At 44.2% G+C, this 21,940-nt stretch overlaps 2 protein-coding genes across 12 annotated transcripts in view; one reads left to right on the forward strand and one right to left on the reverse strand.

The window, feature by feature from the left end:
- Window positions 1-1,410, forward strand: part of myo1hb (myosin IHb) — a 39,747-nt gene extending 38,337 nt beyond the window's left edge. For all 3 annotated transcript variants that reach the window (XM_049019166.1, XM_049019167.1, XM_049019168.1), the window contains one exon: window positions 868-1,410. In XM_049019166.1, the coding sequence (XP_048875123.1) occupies window positions 868-891 (24 nt within the window). In that variant the 3' untranslated portion in view covers window positions 892-1,410. The remainder of the gene's footprint in view (window positions 1-867) is intronic.
- Window positions 1,411-1,639: 229 nt separating this feature from the next.
- The window catches only part of LOC125745901 (NXPE family member 1-like), a 37,746-nt gene continuing 17,445 nt past the window's right edge, over window positions 1,640-21,940 (reverse strand). Inside the window, exons 1-7 of one of the 9 annotated variants that reach the window (XM_049019172.1) lie at window positions 21,269-21,385; window positions 5,475-5,633; window positions 5,154-5,252; window positions 3,715-4,406; window positions 3,534-3,595; window positions 3,029-3,247; window positions 1,640-2,760 (exon numbers count right to left, since the gene is read on the reverse strand). In XM_049019172.1, the coding sequence (XP_048875129.1) occupies window positions 2,162-2,760; window positions 3,029-3,247; window positions 3,534-3,595; window positions 3,715-4,406; window positions 5,154-5,252; window positions 5,475-5,489 (1,686 nt within the window). In that variant the 5' untranslated portion in view covers window positions 5,490-5,633; window positions 21,269-21,385 and the 3' untranslated portion in view covers window positions 1,640-2,161. Of the gene's footprint in view, window positions 2,761-3,028; window positions 3,248-3,533; window positions 3,596-3,714; window positions 4,407-5,153; window positions 5,253-5,474; window positions 5,634-17,587; window positions 18,477-18,642; window positions 18,862-19,165; window positions 19,228-19,345; window positions 20,038-20,786; window positions 20,886-21,110; window positions 21,248-21,268; window positions 21,386-21,940 lie in introns of those variants that run through there. The other 8 variants (XM_049019177.1, XM_049019171.1, XM_049019170.1 and 5 more) reach the window with 8 other exon arrangements.

Here is a 21,940-nt window from a genome sequence, read left to right on the forward strand (position 1 = left end):
TTAATCCTGGCTCAAAAACTATACGACAGAAGCATCAAGGAATGGGCTTCCATGGTGAACAACTGCATGCAAGCCTCACATCAGCAAGTGCAATGCTCTGCTGGGCTCTGGAGCAGTGGAAATGTGTTCTGTGCAGTGACTATTCACGCTTCTCTGTCGGGCAGTGGGGGATGAGTCTGGGTTTGACAGATTCCAGGAGAATATTACCTGCCTGACTGCATTATGCCAACTGTAAAGTTTGGAGGAGGAGGGATAACGGTATGTGTTGGTTTTCAGGGGTTGGGCTTGGCTCCTTAGTTCCAGTGAAGGGAACTCTTAATGCTGCAGCAGACCCCAAAGCATTTTGGACAATTCTATACTTCCAACTTTGTCAGAACAGTTTGGGGACGGCCCTTTTCTGTTCCAGTATGACTCGGCCCAAGTGCACAAAGCAAAGTCCATAAAGACATTGTTGGGTAAGTTTCGTTTGTAAGAACTTGCCTAGACCACAAGGAGCCCATCAAACATCTTCAGGATGAACTAGAATGGAGATTGTTTGCCAGGCATCTTGTGGAAAACCTTCACAGAAAGGTGGCAGCTGTGACAACTTTAAAGGGGGGGGGCCATATTGGTGTCTACAGATTTAGAACAGGATGTCATAAAAGTTGCTGCATGTATAATGGTCAGGTGCACGAATACTTTTGTCCATTTACTATATAAATGCAGGTAATTCAAAACAGTTCACATACTTTTTCTTGCCACTGTAAATACACAAATTTTGTTGTGTCTATGGAATCATAGAAAACATGTGCTGTGAATGCTCCTGTTCTGGTACAGGGTTCTGCTGTGACATGAGTTTCTTGAATCTCTCTCTGACATCACCTGCAGGAATCCGTTCGACCCAAGTATTGATGATGTGAGTCTCTTGGGCTGGACGTTAGGTACCCTCACTACAGCACATCCATTCTCACGGAACCCATGCAAATTCCTTCGGAAAGAGTATCCAAGCATCACTGAGTAGGAAGATGCCCTCCTGAAACCTGAAAGTTATGTCACCAGCTGGGATCGCCTGTTTGGACACCCAGACAGATGGCTACCGTGGTCATTCTGCACCCATAGAAGCCAGCACTACAGTTGAGAAGCTCTTCAGGGCCAGGACTGCCTTCCTGCAGACCTTTGTACCATTAGCCTTTTCTGCTATGGTATGCTAATGGCCACCAGCTCTTGTTTTGGACAGTTATATTTGTGTAGCTCTGACCTCATCATCTGGAAAAACAAGGGCTATCAGATATCATTACTGAGGCGGTATCATTTCTGGCTTCACTCAGTTTACTATATGAAATTTCTGTGGTTTTGCAATAGGGCTTGAAATCTCATGATTTGTCTTTTTTCTAATTATTGATTTAATAAAATTAGTTGCCCACAGCCCTATATTGGATAAGCAGTTGGAAGATTAATAGAAGTCATCAGGTTTGCAGCTGAAATTTACAAAATTCATAAGTGGAGATTGTAAATTCTGTTTACAGCTTCAAAGCCTTGTGTTATGTGTTTTTTATACTTATAACTGACATCCCATCCATTGTCACCCCTACATGGTACCCTGTGCTTCATGGAATAGACTTCAGGCTTGGAAGATCGGTGGATATATTTACAAAAAAAAAAGGATTCAATCAAAATCTATTACAGTACAACATGGCTTTGCATACGTCTTTGTTGCGTACAGAGTGGACAATTAACCATCACGAAAACCCTGGGTGTTCATACAAGAATATATAATATACAGTACATGAATATTTAAAGTGAGGTTCCATAGTAGTACTCTCACACCCTGCTTCAGCAATAGCCCATGCATGTGATACACATTTTGTGGGCACTGGTTTTGCAAACCTATTTTCTAAACATACACTGTTCCCACACCAATTCCAGGAACTGAAATAAACATGTATTTTAAAGGTAAGGCTGGACTGGGATTAAAAATTGGCAAATGGTCCTTTATTGGGGGGGGGCGTCATACCAGGAAAATACCCACTATGCCAGGTAGCCAATCCAGCTCTGCTGAAAGGTTTCCGATATGCGACACCTTGTAAGCAACTTTCCTTATGATACGCACAGTTGCCTTTCCACAGCTGAAAACAGATATGGCAGAAGTTTAACTGGCAAAAATCATGTAGATATTAAATGGTCAGAAATGAAGCAGACTTTGCAGAAAGCTATCAGAGGACAAGTGGAATATGGCACTGGTATCCTGTGGAGTATGACAGAGACGGGACAGAAACTCCGCCACCTCACTGGCAATGATGGTTGGGTCGGGGTGGATGACAAAGGTGTTGGCAGCCACTGTCATCTCCCAGGCATCCACAAACCCCACCTGCAGGTCCCCAAACACCTTCCTCTGAGCCAGGTTCTGCAGGTGTCCGTGCCAGTCGCTGAAACGTTCTGGTTCTGAGGAGAGCTCCCTGGTGTTCTCCAGCTTGATGAAGATGCGGGTCCCGGGACTGCGGGCCTGCAGCCTTTGGATGGCCCTCCGCAGGCTCAGCAACCTGCGGACAAAGAGCTCCAGGGGGTAGGCGCGGAAGTGCTGCCCCACTCCGATCACCACCACTGTGTCCTCTCCCTCTGCTCCGATAGCGTCCAAATTTCGGGAAATGTAGGGAGCCTCGATGAGTTTAATTTTACTAAATGTAATCCTGGGATGACCGTGATTTTTCCAGTAGATGGTATAATTGCTCTTAATGTTAACAATCTTCAAGAGGGAAAAGCCACGATAGTCTCTGCTTTTATCTGCAAATTGAAGGTTAACAAACATTTCTAAGAGCAACTATGAGGAAAAACATCAATTACTGTTATTCATCAATGTGCATGTCAAACATTTGCTTGTTTTCCTTAATTAGGAGTAAAGTTTAATCATGTGTTAATCAGATTTCTATCCTAGCAGACTTACAATGTGTACATAAGCAGGGAAGAAAGAAGATGTGATGTTTATTAATAAAAATCAACAAAGGGGAAAAAGTATTCTGCATTTACAAGTTTAATGGTTGTGAGGACTGACCTGTTTGAAAGCTGTTCAGATTCTGTATCCACTGACGCATAGTAGAGTCTCCCATAAGGTAGAGTGTCTTTCCTTTCAGGCAGCGGTTGATGGACTCCAGAGTGAAGAAGCTGCCAGTTTTACAGTACAAGGAAGACCACTGGTTTCTCCAGTAGTAACCACTCGGGATGCTGGGACTGATTCTCTGGATACAATACTTACCTACTTTGCTGGGGGAAACTAGAGAAAGAGAGAGGTGATGGATCTATAGTGTATCCAGTGTTATCTCCAAGCTGCAAATATAGATTTTAAAAAACAAAATTTCTATTTTAGATTTTATTTCAGCCCAGTATCTTTAACATTAACACATGTGAAAAACAGTCTTCGTGTTTGTTAAGCATGACTGATTATTAATAATCTTTTACATATTTCTTTATATATTTAGTAAACACCAAATCAACTGAATTTAAAAGAGATTTATGTGGTAAACAGCAGGGTCAGAAAAGTAAATAGAAATAGGTTTTACCAGAACAATCGTTGACATCCACATTGTCAAAGTGGTTCTTTATCTTCACCCCAATATTTTTCCTTTAAAAAATGTATAACAGCCATAAATAGTAGCTGAAATACGGTCAGCCTTGGAGTCCATTGCTCTGGAAACAACAAGATCAATATCTCTGTAGATGTCAAGGCAGAATCCGATTTACCAGTTAAGTAGCAAAGCTTCCTCCTTGGTGAGTGCAGATCCTGGAGTGTTGAATGAAGACATGGTGTCGATCGAGTGACAGGGCAGGGTTGGGGGTGTATAACAGGAGTAGGATTCTCCGTCCCTCTCGTCTTTGTACTCGCACAGGGATTTGCTCGCGTTCAGCTGGAAGCCGCACTCAGACGTCTCAGTTTTGCTCCCGTTGACAAAGGTTCCTTTGTGTGTGATCTTCTTGTAGTTGAGCTGCCTGGACCTCCACAGCGCCTGCACCGCCTCAGAGGAGTGCATGAGGAGCACAGAAACTTGCACCTCCCCAGGCCAGAGCAGGGTGAAGCGGACACGGTAGGAGCCATTGTGGAGGTCAGTGACGGCTCCTGCGGCGGAGGCCTGTAGATTGGGGGAGTGAATTCTGGCCAATATGAAGTCTCCTCCATGAGTCTTGGGCCTCCCACTGTGGTCCCGCATGTCCACATGCACATCTAAGGTGTCTCCCATACAGTACTGGGCTTGGGGATGCTCCAGACTGGCCGTGCTCTGAGCAGGACTAGAGGTGTTCTGAATAGACTTCCAGACAGCCGATGGAGGGAGATCCCACTGGAGGGAGAGCATCACATCATCTACAGTCATCTCCCCATGTGGAACCCTTGCGGTGCTTGAGAATCGGTGGAAGATGAAGCTGCTTGTTAAGTTTCTCTACGTTTGGAAAAATAATGAAAAATTCATTGTTTATCCCTTTCATGATCGTTGCCAGTTTCTGTTATTTTGCAGTACAGGTAAGAGTTACAGCGAGTAACTCTGCCAGGCTGGCTTCTTCAGAGACACCAAAAAGGTTTTGTGTTAAATTAGCCATGGCAGTGATGCCATTTTCAGTGGGACGAAAGAGAAACAAAGCAGAAATAGGCTGTACACAGCAGCAGCACAATAATAATGATAACTCTGCACAAATAGTATAGTATCATGCTATTAGTTCAAATTAAGTCTTAGTTACATACTAATTTCATGTTAATTTGTCATTAATGAATGGTGATGCGTGTTTTGTCTCAAGCATTTTCTATATCTTACTATATTTGTTAAATTTGAAAACCCTTTTGAAATACTGAAGGATCTACTGAAGCAACAAGTCAGGAATAACACAAGTTAAATACTCATCTCATGTTTGTTCACCAATAATAAAGCACGATGCATCTTTTATCTGTTGCTATATTTGTTACTATATCTATGAATTATATAAACCTTTGCGAACTCCTGAAAGAACTACTAACGAATAACACAAGTGAAATACTGAATTCATGTTTGTTCATGATTTGTACTTATATAGTAACTGAGTTATTATTAAGTATTTTTGCCCCGTGAAGTAGTGTCACAATAATAATAATAATAATAATAGTAATAATAATAAGATTGCTTTGTTCTATTTAATTCAAAGAAAATCTTTATTACCTTTGTCAGGAGCAGTACAATTGTAATGACGCAAAGAAATATAAAAAACTTCTTCCAACTTTCATTCCGTCTTACATTTGCACTGTCAGACGTAGTGATCTGTGAAACGACATACTTAAAGTTAATTGTATTTCTGAGCACCGCTTAAACATTGCGCTATGTTTTCTATTATCAGTTCACACACATAACCGGAAAAGGTCCGCGCCCTGACAGATAGATTATTATTTATAAGTCAGTATAAATATATTTCATAGTCTGTCAGTCAAAGTTACATTCAGAAAATTATTTCAAACATCACAAACACACAAAAAGAGAACTTACCATTGACTGATTCATACTTAGTGAGCAGTTGTATGCTTACTAGTTTGCAGCCGTGTGTGGGCGGGGGGGGTGTCCGTGCACTGGCCCCTTTTAAAGAATTTAAAGTACCTCCCTTTAGAGTTACTGTAACCGTCGCTAAGACGGTTATTTCATAATCACCTTTGTTGGTTTGACTAATACAGAATGTATGCTATGTTAAATGTATGTTAGTGTCCTCTGCTGACTATTTAATTGATTCGTGTCAACCTTTGAACACATGGTCACGTGACGGAATTTGGCAGAGGTGAATGTATTCTGGGAGATGCATGGAGTCGACTTGTGGGGAAGCTTGTCACTGCAGAACCTGTAAAAACTCCTAAACATTTGGTGAGAAGGCGCAGACGGTAATTTCTATTTATTGTGTTTACTTGTTGTCTTGTGTAGAAAAGTTTGTTTGGAATTGTGGTGATGTATGAGCTGCTGTTTAGCGGTAATATTGTGGATCTTTTACGATATTTGTAAGATTGAATGCATTGCAGGAATTTAATTATATGTTTATTTTATAGTTTTTCACGGTGTTTCGAAGAATAAAGACGGAATAAACTTCAACATCAGTCGGGCTTTCTGCACCAAACGAAGAACTTTGGGAGCTGTTGTAGTTACTGAGTGCCCCTTAAATTTACGTATCAAAAGCTTTGAGCGCGTGTTTCTCAAAAAGTCTCTGCACCGTACTGCTAGTCGAAAAGTACAGTATTGTGTGGACTGAAATATATAATAGCTTAGTAAGCCAATTATAGAAACGAATAACTTTTATAGATGTATTCTTCATCTTTCCGCATTTCAAATTTAAAAATTACCATAGTCAGCTTTAAAATCCAAAGCCATTTACCTTTAGCATTAATAAAGTTTTTCTTGTAAAGATTTGCTGATAAATGCACTCAAAATCTTCAAAAAGGAGAAGGAATATTATAAAAATCTTGAATTTAACTCGTGCATAATATCCAGTGAGGTGACGATGTTCTTATGTTTGTATTCTTCACTTCCACGGGGTGGCATCAAATCCTCTTTTTAAAATTTCTGTTAGAGCAGAAAAATAACAACCTGTGTCACTCAAGTCATTCGCAGCTCCCAGGATTATCATCACCCTGCTGACTGGTCTTGGCCTGGAGTGGATGACTTCCTACTGGGAGGATGGGGCATCTTTTTCTGCCAATCTCCTCAGTTTCCCTGACGAGATGAAGTGGGTTTTTGGCCAATCCAGCATGGCAGAGAGGCAGCACACAAGTTGCTCCAGCTTCATCAGGGCAGCCTGTCTGTCTCTGATTTCGCTATTGCATTTCAGAAGCTGACGCTTTCTACCAGTTGGGATCGGCAGGCACAGTACGATGCATTTTACAACGGGGTGGCTGAGGAAATTAAGGACGAGCTGCCCATGCTTGTTTGAAGAGCTGGTGCACCTGACTATCCAGGTGGATACCCAGATCCGGCAGAGCCGGATTCAAACTTCAGGGTTCTGCCAAAGTGGACCTGATTAAGCCCTCGATGCCCCAGGCCGAACCGAAGTAAGTGGACCTGACCCATTTGTCTCCAGTTGAATGGCAATGGCGGAGGTACACCAATGTGTACTTGTACCGTGGACACGTGAAGCATTATATTGCCACCTGTCCAGTAAAAGGAGGGCACTGGTGGGTGTAGCCCCAGTTATTCCCTCGTCAGCCCAAAGAACCTACTTACCCATGCACACTGCAGGTTCCATGTCCATAGACACATGTGCCGTGTGTGGACCGGCGTTGTCTTGTTGAAAGACTGTACCAGGGTGCTCTATTAGGTGGGGTAAGACATGCGGACGCAGGATGTCACTGATGTAGCACTGTGCCGTCAGGGTCCCCCGAATCACTACCAGAGAGAACCTGAAGTCATACCCCCACACCATGATGCCAGAGGTAACGCTGACGTGTCTCTCTGTCTTAAAATTGATGGGATATAGGGCTCTCGAAGGATCAAACAGGCATGCTTAGGTTCATTCAAAAAAACACTTTAATACAAGTGATACAAGATAACCTCGCATTAAAATCAATATCAATATATCAATTGACACAATGCAAAATACCACCAGAGATTTAGAATAGTATATATCATACGAATATATATATATATATATATATATATATATATATATATATATATATATATATATATATATATATATATATATATATATATATATATATATTATAGAAGAAACAATAAAAATATAGACAATGCAAACTATTATCACAAGCGGTGATAATTAATCCCCATTATCAATTGTACGCAAAAGCAGCTGCAAAACTATTTACACTTGGATGTGCCATCATCACCCACCTTCACACACGGATTGGGGAGCCCTTTTCAGTCCTGACAGGAGACCAACACGTGAGTCCTGATAAGTGCCAGGCGATGTGCGCTTTATCCCACGGCTGAGCTCCGGTCAGTACTGAGTTTTCTCCATCCTTTACACTAAATTGGGTGCTACCTGTGGGCAGGGGACGAGCTGGCCAGGCTCACCCCTTCCCCCCAGGGCAAGGTGTTATCCAATTCCCCCTTTTGTCCGAGTGATGCTGCTTGCGATAACATACAGTAGTACAATAAGCGTCCTTGCGCCAGGTGTCTTTGCACAACGCCTCCCTGTCCCCCCTAAAGGCAATCTAGGGTGCTGTATAACGACCCTCCCCTGTCTCCCGAAACCAAGAAAAGCATTTTGCATGCCGATCTAATGGCTCAGGTAAGCATCCTGGTTTCTTTTATGAGCCGAAGTTATTTACCGTGAAATAGATTTCATGGTATAGAGATGGGTAGAGACCAACATGTTCGTGCAGTTCAGCAACACTTGGGGTGAATCATGGACGATTGATCTGAATTTCAGGACGATCAGTCCCCTCCTGGACAGAATTAATCCACCATTACGACTTCCCAGAATATTACAGTAAAAGGATTAATTCCATACCACGTGGTCGACGTAATCGTCCCTGAATTCATCCTAATACACTCTCCATTGGCAGTATTGGTCCTCTCCCATCAGTGCTGCCATACATGCACACAATGGTCATCTGTGGTAATGCAGAACCGAGGATCATCATTGAACATGGCAGGGTGCCACTCGTCATCAGTCCATGCCTCCTGGTTATGGTACCTTTCCAAACGCAGCCACCTCATCGCTGATGTTAACGGCAGCCTATGCAGGAGACAGTAAACCAACAGTTTGACTGATTCCAGTCGTTGAGAGACATGGCGCGTTGACACAGAGTGTTGTAGGGAGTCCAATACCAGTGTCCGGATGGCAGCCACAAATGTCATGGGGTTCTGTAATGTTTACCGCGCAAGACGACAGACTTTGGTGTGGTCTGTCTTGGGCGACCGGAACCTTCACAACATGTGTGGGTGTCCTCACGTCCCCATTGGCTCCAACATCGGGTGACTGTGACACCTGCATGCCTCACATGCCAGGCAATTGCACGATACGATCACCCAGCCTCATGCAAACCCACGATGTGACTCCTATCAAACTCCGTGAAGTGCTGGTAATGCTGTCTAATGCGTCTATGAGGCATTCTCTTTGTCTGGTGACTAGACCTGTCCCCCCCCACCCCATGCAAATCGAATCATTTGCATACCCATCGCTGTTCTGCACATGTACCAAATTGCATCCAAATGGGACCATGACTTCTGGGTACTTAACTTTTTTTTCTCAGTGAGTATATTATTGACGCACCTCAAGCACGTCTTGTGTTGGGCCACCTTTAGCTAGTTAAGTATAATCCACACCTTGATTGGATGATGGGTGCCATTATCGGTTGGAGTCCATTGTGCCACTCTCAGTGTCTCTGTACAGCTCTCCTTTCAGTGGTCCATGAACAGGGCTGGACTGGGACAAAAAAAGGGCCCTGGCATTTTCGCTTAGACCGGCCCACCACAATCGGTCGGACACAACCAACAAGTACACCATTGTTGCGGTCCCTGTAGATATGCATATTTACTGTTCCATTCCCAAAAATTGACTATATATAAGGACAGAGAGAAATGATTGAATAATTAAAATAATCAAATAGCATCATCTAAGTTGTTCTAGAGAAGGGCTGTCGACGGCCGTTATGTGTTTTAAAGGGTTACAATTAGAATAGTCAGCAGAAGTTGCAATGGAATAAGTTAACTCTGCTAACCTAGCTACAAAAACAATGCAAAATAGCTTATGCTGTGTAATTTGACATTAGCTGACTGAGTCGCTAGTGCAGTAACAGACTGATAATATGACAGACTTTATAATAGTGACAACGATTAGTTTGTTTTATTATAATTAGGGGTGGGCATGGATTATTTTTTTTTATCTAGATTAATTTAGAAATTAATCATTTGAATTCTGCCAAAGACATTCAGAATATCTGTGCTACCTAAATAATGATTAAAAGTAACTAGTGTTTCAGGGAGTCGTTAGAGAATGTTTTGTTTCACAGACGTACTTGGTGATTTTAATCCCTTCCGAATCTGCTATGTCTGTGTTTTTCTCTCACAACCTCTGTGATAATTTCCGAATGCGATGTCTTTGATATACTTTTTCATTCTTTCATCATAGCTTGCATAGTATAAGACCCAGCTCCCAACTTTGTGAATAGATTAACGGCAATATTTTTTTTTTTTAATCGTGCAATGAGTCTCGCATTAACACAGCACGTTAACGCCGATAACGGCCCACCATTAATTATAATATTCATTAATTTAGGTAAATCATCATCTTCCTCGTGGCCCAGCCAGGCCCACACACACTATCCTGCTGCTTCCGCCCTGTTTAACACTCCCTCCCTGTTAAATCATGTAGCTACCATGCTTACCGTTTCAACTACACTCCTCCTGCTCACTCTGTCTCTGTCCCTCCTTGACTTCACTGTCAGACACCTGCTCTTCTGCCTGGGTGCCGCCATGACTAGTCACCTCTCCTCCATGTGCTATGTTCACCTGTTTAGTGACGTCAGGTAACGTTACTGTTGGCTTGGAAACCGAAGCTACAGCACTAAACATGTCGGTTATTTTTGCACATGTTGAGGCATCAACCTCTAGATTTATTTATTTTTTTTTGGCCCGCAACTTCTCTGCACCCCCCTTGCGCTTTTGCTTCTCCATCCTAAATCCACTGATTTCTGGCTCTGAGCCACTGACTGCATCTGACACAAGAAACAGAGGGGGAGGGGTGGAGCCTGTTAAGAGATGATTAGGCCAGCCCAGTGTCAGTATAGAAAATGAACCAATGGGCCGATGTCCCTGCTTTATGGGCCGGTCGTTGGCCAATTAAAAAAAAAAATTCATATTAAATTGACCAGCCCCCAAGTGCGTCGGCCCACCGGGCATTTGCCCGGTATGCCAGATTACAAGTCCAGCCCTGTCCATGAAGAGGAAGAATAACCAGACCTGTCTATGGTTCCTGTAATGTATCTGAACCTGAAGCAGGTATTCAGTAAGTCCCGGGCCTCCTCCCTACCTCTGCATCACCCACCCAACTGTGCAATCAATCTACTGCTACCTGTCTTTGTTCTGTTTCAGGGAGCAATGGTTTACTGGACTTACGTAGTGTATACCACTTGGATAGATCTGAGAGGGGGATGAATGGAAGACACCTTTTAAAACGCTTTCTGGCCACCATGCTCTTCGACTTGACAAATGCACCAGGGGTATTCCAAGATTTGATTGCCTTTCAAATCTTCATCTAAATTAGTTAATCTACGTTTATTCAAATCCAATGTACTTAAGCTAATAAGACATGTCTTCATTGAACATATCCAATAAACATTCATAGTGCTGTGGAAAAAAAGTAAGTGGACCCTTGAATTTAATAACTGGTCGAACCTGTTTTGATAGCAATAACCTCAACCAAGCCCTTCCAGTAACTGCAGATGAGATTAGGAGGAATTTCATTTCATTCTTCCTTCTTCGAACTGGTTCAGCTCAGCCATATTCTACACTACCCATAGCTCATGACCATAGGTGAGGGTAGGAACGTAGATCGACTGGTAAATCGAGAGCTTCGCCTTTTGGCTCAGCTCTCTCTTCACCATGACAGACCGATGCAGCGCCCGCATGACTGCTGACGCCGTACCGATCCGCCTGTCAACCTCCCGTTCCATCGTTCCCCCACTCGTGAACAAGATCCCAAGATACTTAAACTCCTCCACTTGGGGGAGGACCCCATCCCCAACCCGGAGAGAGCATTCTACCCTTTTCCGGCTGAGAACCATGGTCTCGGATTTGGAGGTGCTGATTCTCATCCCAGCCGCTTCACACTCGGCTGCGAACTGCTCCAGTGAGAGCTGAAGGTCACGGTCCGATGAGGCCAACAGAACCACATCATCCGCAAAAAGCAGAGACCTAATCCTGCGGTCACCGAACCGGACACGCTCAACACCCTGGCTGCGCCTAGAAATTCTGTCCATTAAAGCTATGAACAGAATCGGTGACAAAGGGCGGCCCTGACGGAGTCCAACCCTCACCGGAAACAAGTCCGACTTATTGCCACCCATGCGGACCAGGCTCTGGCACCGGTTATACAGGGACCGAACCGCCCTTAAAAGGGGGCCCGGAACCCCATACTCCCGGAGCACTCCCCACAGGACTCCCCGAGGGACACGGTCGAATGCCCTCTCCAAGTCCACAAAACACATGTAGACTGGTTGGGCAAACTCCCATGAACCCTCCAAAACCCTGCTGAGAGTATAGAGCTGGTCCACTGTTCCACGGCCAGGGCGAAAACCACACTGCTCCTCCTGAATCCGAGGTTCGACAATCCGGCGGACCCTCCTCTCCAGGACCCCTGAATAGACCTTACCAGGGAGACTATAGTTGGAGCACACCCTCCGGTGCCCTTTCTTAAAGAGGGGGACCACCACCCCGGTCTGCCAGTCCAGAGGCACTGCCCCCGATGTCCACGCGATGCCGCAGATGCGTGTCAGCCAGGACAGCCCCACAGCATCCAGAGCCTTGAGGAACTCCGGGCGAATCTCATCCACCCCTGGGGCCCGGCCACCGAGGAGCTTTTTGACCACCTCAGTGACCTCCGCCCCAGAAATAGGCAAGTCCACCCCCAAGTCCCCACATGCTTCCATATCGGAAGGCGTGTCGGTGGGATTGAGGAGGTCTTCGAAGTATTCCTTCCACCGACCCAAGACGTCCCGAGTTGAGGGCAGCAGTGCACCATCCCCACCATAAATAGTGTTGATGCTGCACCGCTTTCCCGCCCGGAGCCGCCGGATGGTGGACCAGAATCTCCTCGAAGTTGTCCGGAAGTCGTTCTCCATGGCCTCGCCAAACTCCTCCCACACCCGAGTTTTTGCCTCAGCAACCGCCAAAGCTGCATCCCGCTTGGCCTGCCGGTAGCTGACAGCTGCATCCGGAGTCCCACAGGCCAAAAAGGCCCGATAGGACTCCTTCTTCAGCTTGATGGCATTCCTTACCACCGCTGTCCACCAGCGGGTTCGGGGATTGCCGCCGCGACAGGCACCGACCACCTTATGGCCGCAGCTCCGGTCAGCTGCCTCCACAATGGAGGCACGGAACATGGCCCATTCGGACTCGATGTCCCCCGCCTCCCCCGGGATATGGGAGAAGTTCTGCCGGAGGTAGGAGTTACTCTCCCTGACAGGGGGTTCTGCCAGACGTTCCCAGCAGACCCTCACTATACGCTTGGGCCTGCCTGTCCTGGCCGGCTTCCTCCCCCACCAGTGGAGCCAACCCACCACCAGGTAGTGATCAGTTGACAGCTCCGCCCCTCTCTTCACCCGAGTGTCCAAGACATGTGGCCGCAAGTCCGACGACACGACTACAAAGTCGATCATCGAACTGCGGCCTAGGGTGTCCGGGTGCCAAGTGCACATATGGACACCCTTATGCCTGAACATGGTGTTCATTATGGACAATCCGTGACGAGCACAGAAGTCCAACAACAAAACACCGCTCTGGTTCAGATCGGGGGGGCCGTTCCTCCCAATCACGCCCCTCCAGGTCTCACTGTCGCTGCCCACGTGAGCATTGAAGTCCCCCAGCAGAACAAGAGAGTCCCGAGGAGGAGCGCTCTCCAACACCCCTTCCAAGGACTGCAAAAAGGGTGGATATTCTGAACTGCCGTTTGGCGCATAAGCGCAAACAACAGTCAGAACCCGTCCCCCCACTTGAAGGCGAAGGGAGGCTACCCTCTCGTCTACTGCGGTAAACCCCAATGTATAGGCACCCAGCCAGGGGGCAATAAGTATGCCCACGCCGACTCGGCGCCTCTCCCCGCGGGCAACTCCAGAGTGGAAAAGGGTCCAACCCCCCTCAAGGAGACTGGTTCCAGAGCCCAAGCCGTGCGTCGAGGTGAGTCCAACTATATCTAGCCGGAACATCACAACCTCGCGCACCAGCTCAGGCTCCTTCCCCATCAGAGAGGTGATATTCCATGTCCCTAGAGCTAGCTTCTGTAGCCGAGGATCGGACCGCCAAGGTCCCTGCCTTCGGCCGCCGCCCAGATCACATTGCCCTCATAGTGCTGTGGAAAAAAAGTAAGTCGACCCTTGAATTTAATAACTGGTCGAACCTGTTTTGATAGCAATAACCTCAACCAAGCCCTTCCAGTAACTGCAGATGAGATTAGGAGGAATTTCATTTCATTCTTCCTTCTTCGAACACCCCCATGGGTGTAGGCCTGGCCACCAGGCGCTTGCCATCGAGCCCCACCCCCAGGCCTAGCTCCAGGGGGGGGGGCCCGGTGACCCGAGTCCGGGCAAGGGAAAACGTGGTTCCAAATTTGTTTTCTTCATAGGGGTTCTTCTGAGCCGCACTTTGTCTGGTTCCTCACCCTGGACCTGTTTGCCTTGGGTGGCCCTACCAGGGGCATAAAGCTCCAGACAACATAGCTCCTGAGATCACTGGAACACGCAAACCTCTCCACCACGATAGGAGAGGAGTATGATAACTTTAATTTTCATATACCACACTGTCCCTCATTGCTCGACAATATCAGTCTTATTACTTTGTTTAGGCCTGTAATTATTGTATTGCATGCATCTTGGGTCTGCCTCATCTCCAAAAGGGGAAGTAAAATACAAAATTCACACTGACTAAAACACATCTGATGAGTAAAAATAATTTTCTTGCATGTAGGCATATTGTCTTCCTTTAGAAAATCTTACCAAGTATAATTATCTTATTGCACTGGCAGATTATTTTACTAGTTTTAAGCCATCTTTGGGATTTTGTCTAAATATAAGAAAATTATTCTTGCTTAGATTTTCATTTTGTGCAGTGGAGTTACAATACCTGATTTCAGGTATCTCACCTGATTTCACCAAGTGAATAGGAGCTGAATTTTGACGTCAAGGTACAAATGGGTCACAAAGAGGATTCTTTCTTTCCGTGAATCTGGATTAGCAGTTGCACAACATTTTGCTGTAATATACCTCATTTGTTTATTTTTTGGCTTTGTTCTTTACAGTAACTTTTCTGGAGTACTGAATACGGCAAACATGACTGATAACTAACATGTAACAACTGTACAGTATGCAAATATTTTTGGTAGACGACCATACTTTTTTTTTTATTATAGTCTTACAGTTTCTACTTTGCATGCCAACAACTATTTTGAGTGGTAGTGTTTTCATTTCTTTGTGAGTTTAGCTAGAATTTTAGGGTTTGTTCTACCTGATTTCAGGTAAGTCACTTCAGCTTTCATAATCACTGGTGGATGGATAAATCATTGCAAGTACTTTACACACAGAGAGATAAGGGGCGGATCAGGCCGACCCACTTGTTCATTACATCATAGTGGGGGATCTCATTACAGTCAAGATCCCACCCAGAACCCAGCAGGGGCCAGCCAAGGTCCCATCATGGAAACTGGGGAAAATTCAAGCGGCTACGTCTGTATTCCATGGTGAAATGTAAGTGGTATTATTGTTCAGTGGAAGCGTTTACGAGCAACAGAAATTCAGCTACGAAGTGGCAGACCGTGTAACGTAACAGAGTGGGGTCACCCGTGTGCTGAGTGCATAAAAGTTACCAGTGCTCTGTTGACTCAATAACTGTAAAGTTCGAAACTTCCTCTGAAATTAATCCTGGTTCAAAAACTATACGACAGAAGCATCATGGAATGGGCTTCCATGGTGAACAACTGCATGCAAGCCTCACATCAGCAAGTGCAATGCCAAGCGTCAGATGCAGTGGTGTTTAGCGCACCACCACTGGGCTCTGGAGCAGTGGAAATGTGTTCTGTGGAGTGACTATTCACGCTTCTCTGTCGGGCAGTGGGGGATGAGTCTGGGTTTGACAGATTCCAGGAGAATATTACCTGCCTGACTGCATTATGCCAACTGTAAAGTTTGGAGGAGGAGGGATAACGGTATGTGTTGGTTTTCAGGGGTTGGGCTTGGCTCCTTAGTTCCAGTGAAGGGAACTCTTAATGCTGCAGCAGACCAAAGCATTTTGGACAATTCTATGCTTCCAACTTTGTCAGAACAGTTTGGGGACGGCCCTTTTCTGTTCCAGCATGACTCGGCCCAAGTGCACAAAGCAAAGTCCATAAAGACATTGTTGGGTAAGATTGGTTTGGAAGAACTTGCCTAGACCACAAGGAGCCCATCAAACATCTTCAGGATGAACTAGAATGGAGATTGTTTGCCAGGCATCTTGTGGAAAACCTTCACAGAAAGGTGGCAGCTGTGACAACTTTAAAGGGGGGGGCCATATTGGTGTCTACAGATTTAGAACAGGATGTCATAAAAGTTGCTGCATGTATAATGGTCAGGTGCACGAATACTTTTGTCCATTTACTATATAAATGCAGGTAATTCAAAACAGTTCACATACTTTTTCTTGCCACTGTAAATACACAAATTTTGTTGTGTCTATGGAATCACAGAAAACATGTGCTGTGAATGCTCCTGTTCTGGTACAGGGTTCTGCTGTGACATGAGTTTCTTGAATCTCTCTCTGACATCACCTGCAGGAATCCGTTCGGCCCAAGTATTGATGATGTGAGTCTCTTGGGCTGGACGTTAGGTACCCTCACCACAGCACATCCATTCTCATGGAACCCATGCAAATTCCTTCGGAAAGAGTATCCAAGCATCACCAAGTAGGAAGATGCCCTCCTGAAACCTGAAAGTTATGTCACCAGCTGGGATCGCCTGTTTGGACACCCAGACAGATGGCTACCGTGGTCATTCTGCACCCATAGAAGCCAGCACTACAGTTGAGAAGCCCTTCAGGGCCGGGACTGCCTTCCTGCAGACCTTTGTACCATTAGCCTTTTCTGCTATGGTATGCTAATGGCCACCAGCTCTTGTTTTGGACAGTTATATTTGTGTAGCTCTGACCTCATCATCTGGAAAAACAAGGGCTATCAGATATCATTACTGAGGCGGTATCATTTCTGGCTTCACTCAGTTTACTATATGAAATTTCTGTGGTTTTGCAATAGGGCTTGAAATCTCATGATTTTATGCCTCTTTTCTAATTATTGATTTAATATAATTAGTTGCCCACAGCCCTATATTGGATAAGCAGTTGGAAGATTAATAGAAGTCATCAGGTTTGCAGCTGAAATTTACAAAATTCATGTGGAGATTGTAAATTCTGTTTACAGCTTCAAAGCCTTGTGTTACAGTATGTGTTTTTTATACTTATAACTGACATCCCATCCATTGTCACCCCTACATGGTACCCTGTGCTTCATGGAATAGACTTCAGGCTTGGAAGATCGGTGGATATATTTACAAAAAAAAAAAACGATTCAACCAAAATCTATTACAGTACAACATGGCTTTGCATACGTCTTTGTTGTGTACAGAGTGGACAATTAACCGTCACAAAAACCCTGGGTGTTCATACAAGAATATATAATATACAGTACATGAATATTTAAAGTGAGGTTCCATAGTACTTCTCTCACACCCTGCTTCAGCAATAGCCCATGCATGTGATACACATTTTGTGGGCACTGGTTATGGCAAAACCTGTTTTCTAAACATACACTGTTCCCACACCAAGTCCAGGAGCTGAAATAAACATGTATTTTAAAGGTAAGGCTGGACTGGGATAAAAAATTGGCAAATGGTCCTTTATTGGGGGGGGGGGGAGGCTCATACCAGGAAAATACCCACTATGCCAGGTAGCCAATCCAGCTCTGCTCAAAGGTTTCCGATATGCGACACCTTGTAAGCAACTTTCCTCATGATACACACAGTTGCCTTTCCCCAGCTGAAAACAGATATGGCAGAAGTTTAACTGGCAAAAATCATGTAGATATAAAACGGTCAGAAATGAAGCAGACTTTACAGAAAGCTATCAGAGGACAAGTGGAATATGGTCAGAATATGGTTCAAAAATCAAATTCTTTGTATTTGAACGTCACAGAAATAGTGCAGTGTGTAAGTTTTAGCCTTGTTTAGAGTAGCACAGGAAACCTTGGTCTGGCACTGGTATCCTGTGGAGTATGACAGAGACGGGACAGAAACTCCGCCACCTCACTGGCAATGATGGTTGGGTTAGGGTGGATGACAAAGGTGTTGGCAGCCACTGTCATCTCCCAGGCATCCACAAACCCCACCTGCAGGTCCCCAAACACCTTCCTCTGAGCCAGGTTCTGCAGGTGTCCGTGCCAGTCGCTGAAGCGTTCTGGTTCTGAGGAGAGCTCCCTGGTGTTCTCCAGCTTGATGAAGATGCGGGTCCCGGGACTGCGGGCCTGCAGCCTCTGGATGGCCCTCCGCAGGCTCAGCAACCTGCGGACAAAGAGCTCCAGGGGGTAGGCGCGGAAGTGCTGCCCCACTGCGATCACCACCACTGTGTCCTCTCCCTCTGCTCCGATAGCGTCCAAATTTCGGGAAATGTAGGAAGAATCACTGGGTTTGTTTTTATATGAGGAAATCCAAGGATAATTGTGTAGTTTCCACTGGATGCTGTATTCTTCCTTAGGGTTCACAAACTGAATTGAGGAAATGCCTTTAACTGAGTTTAAAAATGAGTGAAACTCTAGAATTCAAGGAGAAAAAAAATCACATTTGCAACAGCGTCATAAAAAAAAAAAATGTGAGTCTCTGACAGTTTACACGATGCAATGTAATCGTCAATGATAAAAACATCCACAGATAGCAACAGCATTTATAAGTGCTGCAAATGATGATGGAGGTAATGTTACCTTTTTGTATTTTAATCAAATACTCAATCCACTGCCGAACTGTAGAGTCGCCCATAAGGTAGAGTGTCTTTCCTTTCAGGCAGCGGTTGATAGACTCCAGAGTGAAGAAGCTGCCAGTTTTACAGTACAAGGAAGACCACTGGTTTCTCCAGTAGTAACCACACGGGATGCTGGGATTAATTCTCTGAACACAATTCCTATCCATTTCATTTTGGCCAACTAGAGAAAGAGAGAGAGAGAGAGAATAGAAAATTGAGACAAAATTAGACACACTGTTGTTCCAAATTTTCTTTGAAAATGTTGTAGATCAGTCATTAGCTTGGAATGCTTAATCACACAGGCTATTTGTAAAATACATGGCAACTAAAATGTTTGTATTTATGCATTACCACTACAATTTGTGGAAGACTGTTCATGTGTATCTGAAACACTAACAAAATTAATAATTCGTTACATACAATATGATTTAAAAAATAGTGTGAGAAATAGCATGAACTGAAAACTAAACAGAAGTAGGTTTTACCAGAACAGTTGCTGACATTCACATTTCCAAAGTGGTTCTTTATCTTCACCCCTATATTATTCCTTAAAGAAAAAAATATATAACAGCCATAAGCAGAAGGCAGAAATACTGTCAGCCTTGGAGGATATCACTCTGGAAACCGCAAGAACAGTAGTTCTGTTGACGTCAACACTCTTTTACCGGTTAAATAGCAAAGCTTCCTCCTTGGTGAGTGCAGATCCTGGAGTGTTGAATGAAGAGATGGTGTCGATCGAGTGACAGGGCAGGGTTGGGGGTGTATAACAGGAGTAGGATTCTCCGTCCCTCTCGTCTTTGTACTCGCACAGGGATTTGCTCGCGTTCAGCTGGAAGCCGCACTCAGACGTCTCAGTTTTGCTCCCGTTGACAAAGGTTCCTTTGTGTGTGATCTTCTTGTAGTTGAGCTGCCTGGACCTCCACAGCGCCTGCACCGCCTCAGAGGAGTGCATGAGGAGCACAGAGACTTGCACCTCCCCAGGCCAGAGCAGGGTGAAGCGGACACGGTAGGAGCCATTGCGGAGGTCAGTGACGGCTCCTGCGGCGGAGGCCTGTAGATTGGGGGAGTGAATTCTGGCCAATATGAAGTCTCCTCCATGAGTCTTGGGCCTCCCACTGTGGTCCCGCATGTCCACACGCACATCTAAGGTGTCTCCCATACAGTACTGGGCTTGGGGATGCTCCAGACTGGCCGTGCTCTGAGCAGGACTGGAGGTGTTCTGAATAGACTTCCAGACAGGCGACGGAGGGAGATCCCACTGGAGGGAGAGCATCACATCATCTACAGTCATCTCCCCATGTGGAACCCTTGCGGTGCTTGAGAATCGGTGGAAGATGAAGCTGCTTGTTAAGTTTCTCTACATTTGGAAAAATAATGAAAAATTCATTGTTTATCCCTTTCACGATCGTTGCCAGTTTCTGTTATTTTGCAGTACAGGTAAGAGTTACAGCGAGTAACTCTGCTAGGCTGGTTTCTTCATAGACACCAAAAAGGGTTTGAGTTAAATTAGCCATGGCAGTGATGCCATTTTCAGTGGGACGAAAGAGAAACAAAGCAGAAATAGGCTGTACACAGCAGCAGCAACAATAATAATGATAACTCTGCACAAATAGTATAGTATCATGCTATTACTTCAAATTAAGTCTTAGTTACATACTAATTTCATGTTAATTTGTCATTAATGAATGGTGATGCGTGTTTTGTCTCAAGCATTTTCTATATCTTACTATATTTGTTAAATTTGAAAACCCTTTTGAAATACTGAAGGATCTACTGAAGCAACAAGTCAGGAATAACACAAGTTAAAAACTCATCTCATGTTTGTTCACCAATAATAAAGCACGATGCATCTTTTATCTGTTGCTATATTTGTTACTATATCTATGAATTATGTAAACCTTTGCGAACTCCTGAAAGAACTACTAATGAATAACACAAGTGAAATACTGAATTCATGTTTGTTCATGATTTGTACTTATATACTAACTGAGTTATTATTAAGTATTTTTGCCCCGTCAAGTAGTGTCACAATAATAATGAATAATAATAGTAATAATAATAATAAGATTGCTTTGTTCTATTTAATTCAAAGAAAATCTTCATTACCTTTGCCAGGAGCAGTACAATTGTAATGACGCAAAGAAATATAAAAAACTTCTTTCGACTTTCATTCCGTCTTACATTTGCACTGTCAGACGTAGTGATCTGTGAAACGACATACTTAAAGTTAATTGTATTTCTGAGCACCGCTTAAACATTGCGCTATGTTTTCTATTATCAGTTCACACACATAACCGGAAGAGGTCTGCGCCTTGAGAGATATATTTATACTGATTTATAAATAACAATCCATTTCATGATCTGTCAGTACGGTAAGTTACATTCAGAAAATTATTTCAAACATCACAAACACACAAAAAGAGAACTTACCAGTGACTGATTCATACTTAGTGAGCAGCTATATGCTTACTAGTCGGCAGCCGTGTGTGGGCGGGGGGGGTGTCCGTGCACTGGCCTCTTTTAAAGAATTAAAAGTACCTCCTTTAGAGTTACTGTAACCGTCGCTAAGACGGCTATTTCATAATCACCTTTGTTGGTTTGATTAACACAGAATGTATGCTATGTTAAATGTATGTTAGTGTCCTCTGCTGACTATTTAATTGATTCCTGTTAACCTTTGAACACATGGTCACGTGACGGAATTGGGCAGAATTGAATGTATTCTGGGAGATTCATCGAGTCGACTTGTGGGGAAGCTTGTCACTGCAGAACCTGTAAAAACTCCTAAACATTTGGTGAGAAGGCGCACACGGTAATTTCTATTTATTGTGTTTACTTGTTGTCTTGTGTTGAAAAGTTTGTTTGGAATTGTGGTGATGTATGAGCTGCTGTTTAGCGGTAATATTGTGGATCTTTTAGGATGTTTGTAAGATTAAACGCAATGCAGGAATTTAATAATATGTTTATTTTATAGTTTTTCACGGTGTTTAGAAGAAGAAAGACGGAATAAACTTCAACATCAGTCGGGCGTATGTTTTCCTCACCAAACGAAGAACTTTGGGAGCTGTTGTAGTTACTGAGTGCCCCTTAAATTTACGTGTCAAAAGCTTTGAGCGCGTGTTTCTCAAAAAGTCTCTGCACCGTACTGCTAGTCGAAATGTACAGTATTGTGTGGACTGAAATATATAATAGCTTAGTAAGCCAATTATAGAAACGAATAACTTTTATAGATGTATTGTTCATCTTTCTGCATTTCAAAT

The sequence above is a fragment of the Brienomyrus brachyistius genome, chromosome 7 (assembly GCF_023856365.1).
Source record: "Brienomyrus brachyistius isolate T26 chromosome 7, BBRACH_0.4, whole genome shotgun sequence".
In the NCBI taxonomy this organism is placed as follows: Eukaryota; Metazoa; Chordata; class Actinopteri; order Osteoglossiformes; family Mormyridae; genus Brienomyrus; species Brienomyrus brachyistius.